Here is a 19,204-nt window from a genome sequence, read left to right as displayed (position 1 = left end):
AAACGAGTACAGATGGTATTTCTGCTGTGTGTTTTGGGGCCCCCAGGGAATATTCCTCGATGTGGCATTGCTGGGTTAAATGGGAGCTCAATTTCTAGTTTTTTGAGGAATGTCCATATTGTTTTCCAAAAAGGCTGGACCCGTCAGCATTCCCACCAGCAATGAGTGAGAGTCCCTTTCTCCCTACATCCACACCAGCACTGGTTGTTCTTGTTCTTTTGAATATGTGCCAATCTCTGTGGTATGAGATGATATCTCATTGTTGTTTTGATATGCATCTCCTTGATGATTGGTGATGAAGAGCATTTTTCATCTGTCTTTTAGCCATTCGAATTTCTTCTTTGAGAAAGTTTCTGTTATTCTCCCCACTTTTTGATGGGGTTGGATGTATTTTTTCTTGTAAAGTTCATCATTTTCTTGTAAAGTGCCTTGTGTATCTTTGATATTAACCCCTTTTCAGAAGGATATTGGGTGAATAAACTTTCCCATTTTATAGGCTGTTTTTGTATCTTAGTCACTATTTCTTTGTAGGTGCAGAAGCTTCTGAGTTTAATGTAGCCTCATTTGTTTATCTTTGCTTCCACTTGCTTGGTCAGTGTTGTTTCGTCTTTGAAGATATCTTTAGCTACAATATTGTGGAGAGTTATGCCTACATTTTCTTCTATGTACCTTATGGATTCTGGTCTGATATTGAGGTCTTTAATCCATTTTGATCTGACTTTTGTGCATGATGTTAGGTAGAGGTCCGAGGCCATTTTTTTTTTTTTTGCATGTAGCTGTTCAGTTTTCCCAGCACCATTTGTTAAAGAGGCTTTCCTTGCTCCACTTCACATTTCTTGATCCCTTACAAAGATTAAATAATCATATATTTGAGGGTGTGTGTCTGGATATTTAACTCTATCCCATTGGCCTGTGGGTCTGTCTTTATTCCAATACCATGCTGTTTTAATTATACAGAAGTTGGAAAAAATGATGCCTCCTATCTTATTTTCCTCAAGGATTGCTTTAGCTATCCATATGAATTTCAGGAGTGTTTGATCAATTTCTTTGAAAAAATGTCATGGTATCCTTATAGGGACTGCATTAAATCTGTATAATGCTTTGGAGAATATTGCCATTTTGACAATGTTAATTCTCCTAATCCATGAACAGGGGGTGTGTCTCCATTTTCTTATGTCCTCTTTTATTTTATTTTATCTTATTTTTTAAATTTTATTTTATTGAATCACCACGTGGAAAATTACAGTGCTTTCAGGCTTAAGTCTTAGTCATACAATGCTGAAACAACCATCCCTTCACCAGTGCCCATGTCCCACCACCAAAAAAAAAAAAAACCCACAGTATACCTCCCATTCCGCCCACCCCCGCCGCCCCACTTGTAACTGATAAATTTTACTTTACTTTCTATTTACTTTGGTTACATTCAATATTTCAACACAATCCTCACCATTATTGTTAGTAGCACTAGAGTCAGACCTGTTGTGAAGAGAAATGAGGACGCGCGGTTTTGGATTTCTGTACTTTAACAACTAAGTCCAGGGAGATTTCTTCCGGATATTGGATCATTGCAAGCTTGTAAACCCCATCTGTGGTCGTCATAATATGGCGGTCCCCACGCCCTTCATCCCCGGAAAGGGACAGGCGAGAGAGAGAGATAGAGAGAGAGAGAGAGAGAAATACCTTTCCCCTCCTGGGCGGGCATGGGGTCGCGGCTTGGTTCTCAGGCTGGAGACATTCTGCAAGTAGCTGCCCATGTTGAATTTGGGTCATCTGGGTCTGGATTCATGCTCGTACAGCTGTGGAGGAGCCACACGTGCGTGCGGCCCCCAGGGTCACATCTCAGCAGCGGCAGGAGGGGCCGGTGCCTCCCACCTTCCCTATGTCCTCTTTTAAAACTACAAAAATCTCTTTGTAGTTTTCTTTTTTTCTTGTACAAGTCATTTACTGCCTTAGTTTAGCTGATTCTGAGGTGCTTGATTTGGGGGGAATAATTGGGAATGGGATTGCTTTTTAAATACCACTTTCTTTTCTTTCATTTTTTGTACATAGGAAAGCCATGAACTTTTGGATATTGAGTTTGTAACCTGTCACTTTACTATACAAATCTATTGTTTCTAGGAGCTTTTTGGTAGAGACTTTAGGGTTTTCTACGTATACTATCAAATCATCTGCAAACATTGAGAACTTGACTTCTTTCTTTCCTTTCTGGATGTCCTTAATGTCTTTTTCTTCACTCACTACTATCTGCCCCAGTTTTTATTTCCAGGAGAGACCCTCAGACATTTCAAAGGACAGCACCTTCCCGTGAGAAAACACCCCATAAGTGCAGATCCTAAGAAATGGGCCTTATCTTGGGTTCAGCCAGAGTAAGGGAAAGCACTTGTCCTAGCAGGACATTTCCTGCTTAAACTAAACAGGAAAGTTCCTTGACCTATACAGGAAATATTCTTCTAGGGAAAGTGTAGACCCAAGCAGGAAAATTTCTGCTAGGAAGAGTAAGGGCTTAAACAGATGTAAGGGGCCTATAATACAGACAGCTTGGCAGGGAGATTCATGCTAGGAGGAACGAACATCCCCATGGTCTCATAGCTATTGCTTACCTACCATGTATCTCTATGCCTACAGCTGCACTTAGAGTTTATCCTTTGTTCTGTGTATTAACTTATGAATGGTTTATGTGACAAGAAGAAGAAGGGAAATGGAGGCTGCACCTAATGAAAAGGGGAAGGAACCCTTCGTTTGGGACTGTCAAGGCTAGCTTGCTACCTGGATAAGCAACAAGATCTGTCTCAATCTTTGGAACCAACCTGCTGGACAGAGATTAAAGGTATGAATCCAATTGCCTTTATTGTGGCAATCTACCACACCTGCCAATGGGCAGTGGGTAGGGTTCGTACACACAGATCCTGAGCTGTCCTGGTGCCGACTCTGCTCTTTCTAAATCCTGACTCCTGTGTCCTGCTAAGAACAGTGAGGAAGAAGGAGCCAGCAGCGACAGAGCACGGGGGGTGATGTGAGCCCTGCCTCTCTCACCCCTTTCCCCACATCTTCCTGTGCTGTGGAAAACAATGAGGCACCTGAAGAGCAAAATGATGGTAACCCAGGAAGGCTTCTGGGTTGCCACTGGTTGGTGGCAAAGGTAGAAACATCTGAAGTCAGTAAGTGTCTGAGCTGACCCGTGCAGGCTTCCTGATTTGATTTTGTGCTGAGTACACAAAACAGCTTCCTGGGAAATTCCTGTTCTTTCTCTTCAGCAGCTGAAGAGGGTATTATTCCTACCTTGTCCCCTCTTCTTAGAGCAAACTCAGGGCAAAACACCAGCAGCTTCTCACACTTCCTCCCTGATAGGACGAGGCTCCACCCCACAGTACTTTCACTTTGGAGATTAGTTCAGGCAAGTGACTCTCTTTATTGCAGACTCAGGTAGTGTCAGCTACCTGGAGACTGTCAGCAATAAGGACTGTCTGCTGTGTGAATAAGGTAGTGAAAATTCCAGATCGTTCATTTTCTGTAGTAGAATAAGAAACGCATGTGTTGGGTGTGCGGTGTGAGGTGTGTGTGTGTGTGCGTGTATGTGTGTGTGTGTGTGTGTGTGTGTGTGTGAGAGAGTCAGAGTTTGTGTGGGGATTGTGTAAAATTTTGAAGTGCATATGGGTTATGAATTTGTGGGGTGTGTGTGAGTTTTTGTGTGAAAGTTTTGGGGGCTGTATCTGTCTGTCTGCATGTCTCAGTGATGGGAGTCTTAGAACCTTCAGAAGCCTTTGGATTTTTTTTTCTTAATCTCCCACCCTGTCTATTTTCTCTCTCACCAGACTCCAATCCATATCTCAGCAGATCAAGGGTGTGAGGTGAGTGAAGGCCCAGGATGGGGACCCCGCGGGGCTTGGAGCACAGCACAAAGGGGAATTGCAGGAAGGTATTCTCTATGCCTCTAAAGAAATAACTTTCATAATTAGAAGGAAATGCCTTGCAGTAACACTAGTTTAAAAAGCAACATTATCTGTTGTTGGAATATCTCTTCATGCTCAGGTCAAAGAAGCATTTGTTTCATACCTCATCCTGCCTCTACTCCCCTCCACACCCCCTCCCCCAAGCAATAGGTAGTGAGAATAGGGGAAAGAGCTTCGCGAAGCTGTAATGACGTGGATTGAAGGGCAAAGTCCTGTATTCCTTGTTGTTCCCTGTGCTTCCTGTCTCAGGTCCTCACTGTTGGACACTCAGGGGCAAAACACCAGTATCTCACTGCCTCACACCAGTTGGTGGGTTCCAGTAACTCTGACCTTCCTGAGAGACCAGGTTGGCTGAAGAAGCAACAGTCACCTGTCCGGGTCTCCATGAGTTCTGCTCTCAGGATAACCCCTTCCCCTCCCACCTCTTTCAATTCTCTGTCCTCAGGTCAGAGAGGCTGACAGGAAGGGCACACAGCTTCTTCAGGTTGTCTGTTGACCTTATTATCCTGGAGGATGCTCCACTGAGCCTGAGTCTTTTTTACCTGTATCTTTTATTCTTTGAGAGTGGAATTAATTGGAATAACTTGGAATTGGAATTGGAGTCGCTTAGAATTAATTATCCAGTGCAGACATGTGTAATTTTTCCCAAGGAATCCTTTGTACACCACCTAATTGCAGTGCCAGTTACAAGGAAATCAACCTAGTAACAATGAAGTAACTTTTCACAGAATGGGAGTCTCATCCTCCCTCTATGGCTGTCCTGTCATTCTCACTGAGTCCCAGGTCCAAAATATTTCTAGAAATTAAATGGAATCTTTGATCTGGTCTATCGTTTCACCACAGACTCAAGCAAATAATAAACAACTCAAATGCAATTATGCACTTGGAATGGAAGAACTAAATATTAATTATTTTAAAAAATTTTAATAGTACTCACTTTAAGGGACCATGTGTGATTGTGAACACCATCTCTCACAACACAGTTATATGAAATGAGTCTTCTATTTCTAATCTGTATCTCTCTCTCTCTCAGACAGATTCAAGTTCAGAGGAGGCAGAGAAACTCAAGTGAGGTGTAATTCTGACACACTGGAAAATCCAGGTTGTTTCATCTCTGCCTCTTGATCCAATATTGCAGCATTTCCGGAAAAGCCATGGCCTCAGCTACAGTTACCAGGAAGTTGAGGGAGGAAGCCACCTGCCCCATCTGCCTGGAGCTCATGACTGAGCCCGTGAGCATCGACTGTGGGCACAGCTACTGCCGCGTGTGCATAGTGGGCCTTACTGAGAACCAAAGCTCTGAAACATCCCCGGGAACATTTCCTTGTCCCCAGTGTCGGAATCCTTTTAAAATTGATAGTCTCCGGCCTAATAAGCACCTCCAAAATATCATTGAAACCATCCAGGAGACAGAGCGTGAAAGGTTTTGTGAGAAACATGGAGAGAAGCTCCACCTGTTCTGTGAGGATGATGGGCAGCTCATCTGCTGGCGCTGTGAGCGGTCACCAGAGCACAAAGGACATGTCACTGCTATTTTTGAAGATATATGCCAAGGTTACAGGGTGAGTGTGGGAGCCAGACAACCTTCTGAAAACCTTGTCTCGTGTTGCTCTGAAGCCTGTTTCACTTCTTTATTTGACAGAAATTCTTTTCATTGCAGTATACGCTTCAGATGTGCTCTTTTACTCGCAGCAAAAGTGAGTTGTCACAGCATCCTCATTAAAGAATGCTGAATCCATCTCCCTCCATCCACTGATCAACTCCCCCCTCTCTCTCCTCAAGGCTTTCCTCCTTGGTCATAATCCAAGTGCTGCTGTTTCCTTTCCCTTATTCAGTTTCTTTGTATTGAGTTTATGAGTTAGCTCATAAACTGGGATCAATATTTCTCTTTCTGAACTATTTTGTCTGTAATTACACCTCCACTTCGTCCAAGTTGTCACAAATGGGAATATTTTATCTTTAAACTTTTCAGTTTTATAGCTGAGTAGGATCCTATTGTGTCGATAGATTATATTTTCCCTATAAACCATTCGATCTCTGGGAACTTGTGTTTTTTCTTATCCTGGGTATTTTAAATAGCAATGTCATGAACATAGTGTGGCGCTATCCTTTCAGTTGGAACTTTGTATTCTTTGGATAGATATATAGAATTAATTCTAGATTATATTGCAAGCAAGACCCCAGGTGGTAAAATGAACATTTTGGACCCTTCATAGTGATTTTTATAAGGACCGGACAAGTTTTTACTACTACCAAAAAATGTATGATTGCTTCATGTTGCACAGAAAAGCACCAATATTGTTGTTTTTAGTGTATGTGATATAAACTTCTCTCATACTACTGAATGGTTTTTCATTATAACTCTGATTTTCATTTTTCAGTCATGTAACAAGTGATAATGAGCATTTTTCTATGCCGATTGACATCTATAGGAGTAATCTGCATTTTGGGATAAGAGATAGTACAGGAAGAATGTGAGAAAGTAGTTGCCTTTCTAACTTTGTTCAAGTCCTAGACACCTTATATGGTCCCCCAGGTACCACCAGAAGTGATTCCTGAGCACAGAGCGAGGAGAAAGCCCTGAGCACTTATGAGTGCCCTCTGCAAAGACAGTGTGTGTGAGAGAGAAATCTGTATTCATTTCTTTTGCTCTTTTTTTGTTGTACTTGGTAGTGGTCATTTGGTTACTTTATATTTTCTTTACAAACCTAGGTTATTAACCTCTTAATATATACATATGAATACAAATAGTTTCTCCTTGTGCATAGTAGAACTTTTTGTTTCACTGATATTTTCTTTCACCTTGTAAAATTACTCCCCAATAATTTTTGCTTGTTTTTCTTTTTCCCCTAGTTATTGGAATCAGTTCTTCAGTTATCGCTGACGCTGTTAGAAATTTTTTGTTGTACTGTCTTCTTTGTTTTTATGGATTTAAGTCTTATTTCTAAGTCTTTAGTACACTTTCAGCTAATTTTTTAATTTTTGTGTTTGGTGTGAGTAGCAGTCATTTCTGGTTTTTGTAAATGAATATCCAGTTTCTCCATCATTATTTGTTGAAGAGACTTTCCTTTCTCCATTATATATGCATGTATTGTCTTTAGCACAAGCGACCAGATATGTATGGTCTTATTTCTGAGTTCTTGATTTTATTTCATTTATGTGTGTGCATATGTGTGTGTGTGTGTGTGTGTGTGTGACTTTTTTGATCCAATAGTGTATCATCTTAATTACCCTAGTCTTATCTTATTGTTTTAGGTGGTGAATATACATTTTCTATCTTATCTTTCCTCAGAATTGCTTTGTCTATTCATGGTCTTTTGTGATTCCTACAAATTTCAGTTGTTATTTTCTATCTTTGGAAAATGGGATTGAAATTTTAATAGAGATTGCATAGAATCTTTCAGTTACCTTGAGCTAGATGGCCAGTTTATCAATTAATTTTAAATCAGTTACTTTTTCCTATAGATATATAGATACCTCTTTGCATCTTTGTGTATTTTTCTTCTCATTTCTTAGGTCAATGTATTAATTGACCATATACAGGTCTTTAAACTAATTTGTTATATTTTCTCTATGTTTTCACCTTTTTGAAATATTTTAGTTTTGGGCAACACCTGGTGATGCTCAGGGTTATCCTGGTTCTATATTCAAGAATCACTCCTAGTAGTTCTCAGGGGATCTTAAGCAATGTCAGGGATCAAAATCAGGTCAGTTGTGCACAAGGCAAGCACCTTACCAAATATAATTCCTCCAACCCCTAAAGAATTCTTTTAAATCTTGTTGCAAAACTGGTTTCAATACTATAAATTTCCTAAGCTCTTTCTTGTCCACGAAGCTCTGTATGGTTCCTTCTAATCGTAATGATAGTCTAGATGGATAGAGTACTCTCGGGGAAGTTTTAATTTTTTGAGTTTTTGCACTACATCTCTCCATTCTCCTTTGTCTCATAGAGTCTCATTTGAAAAATCTGTTGTGCATCTTATGGGCTTTCCTATGTATGGAAGTTGCTTTTTTGATCTTTCTGATTTCAATATTCTGTCTCTATCTTTGCATTTTATCTTTTTGTGTATTCTATGCCTTGTAGTTTTCCTAGTAGAGTCTATGTTCACTGGAAATCTTTAGGCCTTTGGATCTCATTTCCTGTATTCCTCAACTCTGGGAAACTTTTATCAATGATTTATTTAGCTATATTTTTCTTCATGAAGTTTGCTTTCCTATTCTTTAGGGACTCTTGTGATTCTTATATTTTTCTTCTTGAGTACATCCTATGGTTCCCTGGCATGCTGTTCAATTCTTTTCAGACTCTTTCAGCCTACTATTTTTTACTAGCAGTTTCCTCCTCATCATCTTGGAGCTATGTTATCTTTTACTCAGCTGCAGTTATTCTGCTGTTCAGAGCTTTTATTCATATATATGCATATATTTATGCACACATATGGAAAATTTACTATGCTCTTTATTTATGCCATTTATGATTATAGTAATTTTCTCATTTCAACTTGTTCTTGTGCTTTGCTGACTACCTGTGCCATCATTTCTTTGAGCTCATTAAACATCTTCGTCATGGTGTCACTAAGGTCACTAAGAATTTCCTGAGCTGGTTGGTATTGTTTGTGCCTTCAGTGATATTGTTTTCAGTCAGTGAACTTTGTGGGTGTGGAGCCACACAGGCTCAAAATAAATTAGAGGCAACAATTTCTAGAATTCATATTAGTCCAACAAGTATAGGGTAGGGACATAGTTAAATAAAGACTTAGAAGGGTTGTTGACTCTTTACAAATGAATTCCTGTGTATGAAGTCCAGTGAGAGGTTTAGATTAACATTTATTCAAAGGTATTTATGAAGGCTGCCATGAACTGTGGTGGAATGACAGAGTGGGTATTGTCCTGAAGCCTCATTTCTTAATCCGATCTGGAATTGAGGGATGTGTTTTTCCTTTGAGCAAGCTACTTCATCTCCCCAAAATTCTGTTTCTACAACACAGAAATTATGTTAAACATTTTACTAGTTTTTCAGATATGCAATATTATGGGGCTGGAGCAATATTACAAAGGGTAAGGTGTTTGCCTTGCTCGCAGCCGACCTGGGTTTGATCCCCGGCATCCTATATGGTCCCCTGAGCACCTCCAGGAGTAATTCCTGAGTGCAGAGCCAGGAGTAACCCCTGAGTATTACCAGGTGGGATCTTCAAAAGCCAAAAAAAAAGAAAGCCCAAAAAACTCCCAAGAAACCAGCAAATATATGATGTTATTCTAATGGTCTGAAAGGCTATGATTTCTGTTATATGTTCCAGAAGATACATATAAATACATACGTATAACACTGAATAAATGTTTAACACTCAATTCTAACCCACAGGAAAAACTCCAGAAAACTGTGACAAAACTAAAAGACACAGAAGTCAAATATATGCAGCTGAAGCTAGACACAACACAGAACATACGTAGTTGGGAGGTAAGATTTTGAATCTTATTGTTATCAAACTATATTCCATCATCTTTCCTAGTACTGTGTAATACTCGGTGAAAGCACTATGAAGGTTTATTCCTCAATAAATGGCCCAGATGTTGAAAGAAATGTAGAAAGCATTATTTCGCTTTACTCCTTTAGTTATATGCATCTATTATAATTTTGCTGCAAATACTTCAACCTTTTGGTAGTAATGTTTTGGATTCCCAATATTTCAGTTGGAGAAGTAGAAGTGTTACAGCTTTACCTTGAGAGATCCTTGCCTGGGATTCAAATTCTCAAACTTTGAAAGTACCTTCCTGTTTTGAAGCTGTGACAGCACCACTTGGTACATTTACTACAGTGCAGCATCTGACACTCAAGTTTTTCAGCTTCTGAGACCAACTATTTTTGGACAAATAGCAAGAGATTCATTCTTATGAGATGCATTGATCTCAACTTAATGAGGCTGTTAATGTAGAGAACTAGAACTACCACAAGAACATACAAAAGACAGCTACAGAATATGGGTCTCTGATTCAGTGATTAACCAAACTGGAAATCTAATTAATTAGACAGATTTCTTTATAGATATATTGATATAGCACAATTAGTCTGGAGTATTATAACACAGGCAGTGGGTATTTTGCCTCTTTAATGATGTCTCAATCCAACACGCCCAGTAGCTTGCCAGGCTCTGCCGCATGGGCTTGATACTCTCGGAGCTTCCCAGGCTCTCGGAGAGGGGCAGAGGAATCGAACTCGGGTCGGCCGCGTGAAAGGCGAACGCCCAACCGCTGTGCTATAGCTCCAGCCCCATATTGGATATGCCAAAAACAGTAACAATAAGTCTCTCAATGAGAGACGTTACTGGTGCCCGCTTGAACAAATCGATGAGCAACAGGATGACAGTGATTCAATGATGTCTCAAACATCAGTCCTGATTCTTTATGTGCAAATATCAAATATGATCCCTTAAAAGGTAGCCTTTTGTTTTCATTTTTGAGAACTTGAATAGTGGGAAGATCTTCATAATAAAAAAGAAAAGGAAAAAACTTCATGAAAATAAGGATTGAAGCTACACATGTCTTCCACTTCAAGATTAAAAAGATAGTTTTATTAATCTCATAGACATTGGGGCACTGTCTCAAATGAGAAAGCTCTAGTAGAAATTAAAATTCTAACCATCACCCCCACCAAATAAAATCTGTGTCCTATGGGATAGATCACTTCCTTTTAGTCATTCTCACACATCGGATAACTAAGAGAACCCTGGGTCAGTAGTTCTAGTATTTATGAACAGAAACTGTCAATGTGTCCTCTCCCTGGTGAGACTCATGAATTTGCAGGGTGATCACCTTTACTTCAGGTGTGATGTCTCAGTAATAAACTTTAGTAAGATTCAGGAAGAAACTTCAGAAGTTTATTGAACCACAGGAACATACGTTTATATAAAAATAAAAGCTCATATTTATGTTTGTAACTCATTTTATTTATGTTGACCAAGCTCTATTCTACACCTTTCTTGTACTCCTTATACCAGCTTCTTAGTGAACAGAAGGGAGTTTAACCAGATCACTGTATATGATTGTGATGACCTCTCCTACCTTTGAATGTTGGCCTCCTGGGCATAACTCAAGTGTAGGAAACAGAGCATTCTTCAGGCTATGTCACACGAACTGAGGAACCATGTGTGTGCGTGTGTGTGTGTGTGTGTGTGTGTGTGTGGTGTGTAAGCATAACATAAAAGCCACCATTCTTACCCTTTTGAGTGTACAGCTCCATGGTAGTTAAGTTTGCACATACTCATGCACAATCCTTGCCTCTATCCACCTGTAGAACTCATTCATCACCCAAACTCAAACTCTCTTCCTACTGAACGGATTCCTCATTGCTTCTCCCTCTGCTTTTTTTTTTTTTTGGTATTCTCTGTCTCTACAAACATGACTTATATAAGTAGAGTTCTGTAATATTGTCCCTCTGTTTCCAACTTACTTTACTTTGCTAACTGCCTGGGTGATTCATTCATGTTGCACTATGCATCAAATATTCCTCTCTTACTTTGTGACATATTGTTTATGGATCTATCCATTAATGAACATTTGATCTGTATTCACTTTCTGACACTTTTCTCCCTTGTAGGAGAAAATAAGGCGTGAGAGAGAAAGAATCCATTCTGAATTTATGAATCTTCACACATTCCTGAACCATGAGGAGGAGTTTTATATGTGTAGACTAGAGAAAGTGAAAGAGCAGAAGCTGAGCAGACTGCAGGACAATGTAGCACATCTGGAAAATAAACTACAGGAAATCAAGAACTGCATCCTGGAACTGGACCAAAAATGTCAGAGCTCAGCACAGAGTTTGCTGCAGGTAAGTCTGAGCACTTGGAAAAAACAGAGGAAATGTCATATTTCTATGCTGGTAAGAGAAGTATGGTGAGCAATACGGAAGATGAACAAGGCCTACTTCCTTAGTTCAGATTCCTTCTTCCTTTAACTCACTTTGCTCAGCATGACACCCTGTAGTTCTAGCTGAGATGCATGAACTGTTGGGTTTCATCTTTTCTTATAGCTTAGTAATATCTCATTGTATGTATACAATAATTTCTTTAACCACTGAGGTGTTCTTGGATACTTTGGATGATTCGAGATCTTGGCCATTGTGTATAACACTATAATAAATACAACAAAGCAAGTATCCTTAAAAATTAATGTAGTTGTGCTCTTTCGAATGTTTCTGAGAACTGGAAACTCTGGATTATATGGAACCTCAATTTTTCATTTTTAGTGGTCTCCTCTGAAATTGTGAGTCTGTGACCCCTTTTAATTTCAGAGCAAGTAAGCATGGTGTGTATCACATAAGACACCATTGTTTCTCCCATTTTACATTTTCATTATCTACTGTTTCCCAATAGGGATTTTCCCCCTTTTAAATAAGACCATTTAGTAGTCATGAACTTCTTTAGCTTTTGTTTAGTTTTTTAAATTTTGTTTATTTATTTATTTATTTACTCTCTCTTTTTTTTAAATTAATGAATCACTGTGAGGTACAATCACAAACTTATGAACTTTCATGTTTGCATTTGATTTACATCCTTCCACCAGTACCCATTCTCCCCCACCAATGTTTTCAGTATCCCTCCCACCACCCCCACCCCAACCCCCACCACCCCGCCCTGCCTCTGTGGCAGGGAATTCCCTTTTGTTCTCTCTCCTTTTGGGTGTTGTAGTTTGCAATAGAGGTATTGAGTGGCCTTCATGTTCGGTCTATAGTCTACTTTCAGCTCACATCTTCCAACCCGAATGGGTCCTCCCAACATCCTTTATTTTATTAACCTTCTATTTTTACTAGCAGTTTCCTCCTCCTCATCTTGGAGCTATGTTATCTTTTACTCAGCTGTTCAAAGCTTTTATTTTTATTTAATTTTTAAAAAAGTTTTGCTTCACTTAGTTTCAAGTTTGAATGATGGCTTAGTTGAATAGAGTATTTTTACTGGGATGTTTGTTTGATCCAATTTTTTTTTTGCTTTGTCAAACCATTTTTACTAGCTTATAGAATTTCATTTGCTTTTTTTTTTTGGCAGTTCCTCTGTATGTAAGTTTCTTTTTTTATCTTGGTGCTCTCAAGATTCTATTTCTGCCTTTGGCTTTTGTCATTTCAATTACAGTATTCTTAGAGTTATCTTAACTGGTTTAAATTTGTTTAGAACTTTTGGATCATCTTACAACTGGATATAGGAATCAGTCCTCAGAATGGGAAAGTTCTAAGCTATAATTTCTTTTCTTTTTTTTTTTCTTTCTTTTTTTTTTTTTTTTTTTAGTGAAGCAAGGCAGTTTTTATTGAAACTTACTAGAAAGATGTGAGAGGGGAGAAAAAGGATAAATGTGTCCAGGGAGAACTAGGCAGCAAAGAACCATAGAGACTAGCAAGTGAGCTGTGTGTTCAAGAAAGAACGCAGGCTTGATGAGCAAGCACCAGTTACACTTTCTTGAGCCACTTAGTTGTTTCCCATTCTCACTTTCTTTTCCCTTAAGGACTCCTTTTTAGTTTATGCTTTGTTTGTTTTTGGGCCACACCTGAGAGTGCTCAGAGCTTGCTTCTGGCTCTTCACTCCAGGATCATTCCATATGGGATGCCCTATGGGGGTGCCGGGGATCCAACCCAGGTAGGTGGTGAGCAAGGCAAACTCCTGCCCACTGTACTATAGCTCCAGCCCCATCAAGGACTCCTTTAATTTGATTGTTGTTTCTGCTAAAATTATCCCATAATATTCGGATATCCCTTTTATAATTTAAATATTTTCCTGTTCTTCTTTGTTTCCCTTCTACTTTATTTATTTATTTATTTATTTATTTATTTATTTATTTATTTATTTATTTATTTATTGCCTTTGGGGTCACACCCAGCGATGCTCAGGGGTTACTCCTGGCTTTGCACTCAGAAATCACTCCTGGCGGTGCTCAGGGGACCATATGGGATGCTGGGAATCGAACCCGGGTTGGCCGCATGCAAGGCAAACGCCCTACCCACTGTGCTATTGCTCCAGCCCCCCCTTCTACTTTATTATGGTTTCCCATATTTTGTTTTCTTATTTGATTTGTTTCTTATATCTGTCATGCAGCTGCTGGAACCTTCCAATGAACTTTAAAGTTCACTTACTTCAGTTCAGTTCCCTCCCTAATACTTTATCTTGCTTTGTTGGAGACCTTTTCTATTGTTTTCCTTGATTCTTTGAACCTTACTTACAGTTGCCATTTTGAGGTTCTCCACTCAGAGCAAATGAAGACATAAGCTCCCAATTGCTTGGAAACGTTCTGGACTTTTGTCTTCACCCATTAATTTGGGTGGGCTCCCCCTCTATCTTGTGTCTCCTGTACTGCAAGGGATAGGGGTGAGGGTCTGGTTTTGTGCAGGCTAGAATAGCAAATCTAAGATTCACTTCTATCCACAATTTCCACAGAGAACCAGCCACTGCCAAGACTTAGCTGTAATCAGCAGCACTGTCTCTTGGCCTTCACAATTCTAGTACCTCACCCTGACCCCTTTGACTCAGTCCTTAAGTTTAGCCACTTGTGCATACCTGAACCAGTCTTCCCTATTTCTTGCATCAAATATTTTCTGAGTATGACTGACACCCTGCATCAGATGCACTATGGGTGTCCGTGTGTGTTTGGAGGGGAGGGGAATATGGTCTTTTTAATCATCTCAACAGGCAACTAAGCTATCTGCACACCACTGAGCCCAGAATGTTGGTGAGTGTTCCACCTCCCTGGGGCTGCAGCCCTATTCCCCACTTCAAATATTGGTCTGAGACCATGACATGGTCAGATCCATCCCACCTCTCCACCTTGTTAAGAAACTGATTCATAAGCATGTGGGTGAATTTTCTGTCCACTGTTTTGTTCCCCTGATCTTAACTGGTAAGTCAGTTTCACCCTATTCCACTCTCGGGCCACAAATCTGAGCTCCTTACTGGTCTAAAGTTGCTCACATGAAAAGTGACCAAGAGCCATTTGCTGTTTCCTGTTAACGCATTCCCACTGTGGATTACACATGGAATCTTTTGGTCTTGTCTGTGTTTTGCTATATTTTGCACTCAGTCTGATTCTTTCAGACACAGCAACCTCCTCCTCCATCTTGGTTCCACTGCTGCCTGTAGGTTTTTCTAGTTCCATAACAGAATTGGAGGTGATACCATGGTTTGTGAGTATAGCATGGCTGCTCCACCATCATGCGGTGCCTGCTACCAACACCTAAGCATCTCAGCCACAGACGCTCTGCATCAACTCAGAACTCAGCTCCTCTATGATAAGCAGTGTCCAATATGGACTCACTCTAAGAAAATCACATCATTAAAAGCAAGCAGTATCCTGGGCATCCTTCTGATCCCTTTCCCAATGGCCTTAGGTTGATGTGTTTTTAAAACACCAAAGCTGCTCACAGACGTCAGTAAAGAGGACAGCAGATGAGCTGTTTATAGGCAGTCATGTGCATCCCCAAGGAACTCAGCTGGGAATCATCCTATCAGAAATCCATCAGTGTCCATGAGTATGACAGCCAGTGGTGTGCCTCCACAGTAACAAAGTTACGTTCTGCACACGAAACTTTGGTTCTATTCCCAGCCTTGCATGGGGAGAGGGGGGATACAAAGATGATTGTCGTGTCCCTTACCTTACTTCCCTGGAAGGAGTGTTTATAGAGAACTACCCTGAATACCATGCTCCATGAAGTTCAGATGCTCCTGCACTCACCTCTGGTCTTTGTTTCTCTACAGGATATAAAGGACATCTTGAACAGGTGAGTGCCCAGGATATAGTGTGGGCAGGGGAGGGGCATGGCATAGAAACATGGACGGAAGGAACAACTGTAGAAATTTCTGGTTTCTGCTTATTCTAGGAACTCAGACGTCAATATGGAAATTCCAGAAGATGTTTCTTTGGAGATCCATACTGTATGCAATGTCCCTGATCTTTACTTTAGTGTGAAAAAAATGCTAAAGTGCTATCAAGGTATGTCGATTTAAGAATCTCTGTTAATATTTTATTTACTGGCAGTGTAATGAGAGAAAGGTAGGTCATTGTTATGGAATGTGGTACAAATGAGCTAAGGACCTTGTCCCAGTAACACATTTCACTAATCCCAAAGCTGAGTTTTCTCATTCTATCACGGTCATGATCATGAAATCCCGTTAATCATGGATTTCTCGAGCGGGCTCAGTAACCTTTCATTTCATCCTTTCCCTGAGATCTTATAAGTCTATCTCCACTCAGTCCTCCCAACAAATGTCACACTGGGGGCTCTTTCAGGGTCAGGGGAATGAGATCCAGCTTGTTACTGGATTTTGCATATGAATACACCCTGGGAAGCTTGCAAGGCTGTCCCATGTGGGCAGGAAACTCTCAGAAGCTTGCCAGTTTCTCCCAGAGGGAGAAGTAGGCTACAAGATATTGAGCAGCCACAAAGCGGCTGCGTGCTTCTGAGAGCTTGCATTTAAGTGTCTCTGAATGTTGGTCATTGATGGGATTACACACACCTGGGTTCCTCTGCCGGTACCTTCATGCATGAGGCCTGTCTGAACGTGTGGAGAGGGGCCTCCAGCATGGCTGCAGCTAGGTTCCGGTGGTCTTCGGCCTGCTAGGTGTGGGGAGGGGAGCTGGAGCCCACCCCCTCCGAGGGGCCCTGGGAAATGACATGGTAAACATAGGAAATCAGTCCAACTCCTTAATTTGGTAGCACAATGAGTAGTTGACTCTCTGAGTGGTTCTTATAGTGGCCAGAGCCATAGAACAGCTGGTTGGGCATTTGTCTTGCACGTTGCAGATCTGGTTTCATCCCAGACATTCCCTGAATACCCCCAGGAGTAATTCCTGAGTGCAGAGCCAGAAATAACTTTTGAGCATGGCAGGGAGTTTATGTCAAAAAAGCAACAAACAAAACATTCTCTTGCTACATCTAATTGAAAATTGTATTATGTAGTCAGGATCACACTTAAATTTGTCATGTGTTTCCTGTTTTTTTCTTTTTTTTAACTTTGATCATGTAGTTTTCATGTATATTGTCCCTAAGTTTATTACATTTTACTAATTTCTATAGAATACTATTATCAGATATAAAAAATTAGGGTAAGTTCTAAAATCCATGGAACTAGAATGTATTTGTAACTTGGGTGAAATCCATGGAACTAGCATGTGTTTGTGACCTAGAAAAATTCTAGGTCTTTATAACATTCTATGATATTAGTTGTGTTTTGTTCCTTTCTGATACATAATTTGTAGTTGTTAATTAGAGATGGGATAGTCTTATTTCTGCCTCAATATTCCACGATTTCTCAAGAAAAACATGAGCTTTTGAAATGACAAAACCCATGTAAGTTCTGGTTAGTTCTTCTAAAATAGAGTTTTTAATAAGCTAACAATAAAGATGATGATTTTATTATTACTAGAAATTCTCAGATAGTCTCCGTTAATTAACCATTTTGATAAATATTATTCTTTAGTTCACCCAGTCTTCTCTAACAATCTCTGAGACAGACAGAGAGTCCTACTTTAAGCAAACTGAGACAGAATGAATCATGGATAATAAAAACAAAACTTAGGTTTGAATATCAGTCGGCTTTATTTTAAAAAAAGACTCTAAGTATCAAAACATGGCATGAGGGATGCTGAAACTGGTGATGGGTTAGGAGTAAAACATGGAATGCCTAAAACTCTGTTATCAATAGCTTGGTAAACTGCAAAGAATAAATAAAAAAGGTTTAATTCTCTTAAAAAGCAAGTCTGGGGGCTGGAGCAATAGCACAGCGGGTAGGGCGTTTGCCTTGCACACGGCCGACCCAGGTTTGATTCCCAGTATCCCATATAGTCCCCCGAGCACTGCCATGAGTAATTCCTGAGTGCAGAGCCAGGAGTAACCCCTGAGCATCGCCGGGTGTGACCCCAAAAAAAAGCAAAAAAAAAAAAAAGCAAGTCTGGTAGATCACTGGTATTGGGTAGAGCCTCATCATATGGTCCTCGGAGCCCACCAGGAGTAATCCCTAAGCACAGAGTCACAAATAAACCCTGAGCACCACTGGTGTGGCCTCCAAACAAAAGAGAAATGAATAAAAGCAAGTATTTGGGGGCTGGAGCGTAGTACAATGAGCAGGGCGCTGCCTGGCCCGCCACTGAGCCCCCCGCCACTGAGTCCCAAGTAGTACACTGCCAGGAGTGATTCCTAAGCACAGAGACAGTAGGAACCCCTGAGCACTGCCTGGTGTGTCCCCAGTCCCCTCCAAAAAAAATTAAATTAAATATTGTTTTTCTTTTTTCCAGTCACCGTGACTCTCGATCCAGATACTGCTCACCTAGGATTACGACTGTCTGACAATCACAGAAAAGTGTCTTACTGTGAAAGCTCCAAAAAGTCTAAAACTGTTGGGGGGTTTACTGTTTTACCCTGTGTCCTGGGCCGTGAGCCCTTCGTCTCAGGAAGACATTACTTTGAAGTGGATGTGCGAGAAGGAATCAAGTGGGGTGTAGGAGTTTGTCTGGAAAATGTGCCAAGGGACACACAGGAGCCTCAGTCTGGATTCTGGGTCATCAGACTGAGAAAGGACAAGAGCTGCTTAGCGCTTACTTCTCCCCCAACTCCCTTTCTTCTGAGGGACCAGCCTCAAGTTGTAGGGATTATTCTAGACTGTGATGCTGGCCTAGTGTCCTTCTACAATGCCACTACTGGTTCCCACCTCTACACCTTCCCAAAGGCCTCCTTCTCTCATGCTCTCAGACCTTATTTTGAGGTTTATCCGTTTTCTTCTTTGTCCCTGACTTCCTTAAATTAATAAGGCAAAAAGGAAAGTCTCCTTCTAGTTAAACCAGCACCGGAAGTAGGTGGTAAATCCAAGTGGGAACAGAAATCGGATCTAATTTCTTCCTGGCTGTTTCCCCATACCTAGATATTACCTATGTTGCATTCAATTAATGTATATTCAGTCAGTAACACAAAATATAATGAGTGTGCCCTATAGTGGAATAAAGCGATATATAGTTACTGCATTGCATATTTTGCATAGAATGTCTCCGCTCCTTCCCTCTCCGTGACTTCAGATCTTTAATTTCCAAGACAACCTAACAGGCCACTGAGCAGGATGAGAGGAGCTCAGGAGGTTCTGGTTCTCTCTGCTTGTTTGGTACCATTTGAACTCAGGGGGAGGGAATAAGGGCAGTTGCAATTGCATCAGCAAAAGCATGAAAAGGACGGTGCCTCTTCTGACCAATGGCATGTTGGTGAATAAGCTGAGTTGCAGCCCTGAATAAGAGATTTT

The 19,204-nt window shown here is 40.5% G+C and overlaps 1 protein-coding gene across 1 annotated transcript; it reads left to right on the top strand.

The window, feature by feature from the left end:
• The first annotated feature begins 5,098 nt into the window (after positions 1 to 5,098).
• LOC101539557 (E3 ubiquitin-protein ligase TRIM38-like) lies at positions 5,099 to 18,721 on the top strand. Its single transcript, XM_004621775.2, has 6 exons — positions 5,099 to 5,512; positions 9,310 to 9,405; positions 11,542 to 11,772; positions 15,677 to 15,699; positions 15,799 to 15,911; positions 18,213 to 18,721. Exons 1-6 carry the CDS (start codon positions 5,105 to 5,107, stop codon positions 18,719 to 18,721), a joined length of 1,380 nt encoding a protein of 459 aa, XP_004621832.2. The 5' UTR covers positions 5,099 to 5,104.
• Positions 18,722 to 19,204: the final 483 nt, after the last annotated feature.

The sequence above is a fragment of the Sorex araneus genome, chromosome 2 (assembly GCF_027595985.1).
Source record: "Sorex araneus isolate mSorAra2 chromosome 2, mSorAra2.pri, whole genome shotgun sequence".
In the NCBI taxonomy this organism is placed as follows: Eukaryota; Metazoa; Chordata; class Mammalia; order Eulipotyphla; family Soricidae; genus Sorex; species Sorex araneus.
Note: the sequence above shows the minus strand (reverse complement) of the source record. Positions and strands in the feature narration are given on the sequence as shown.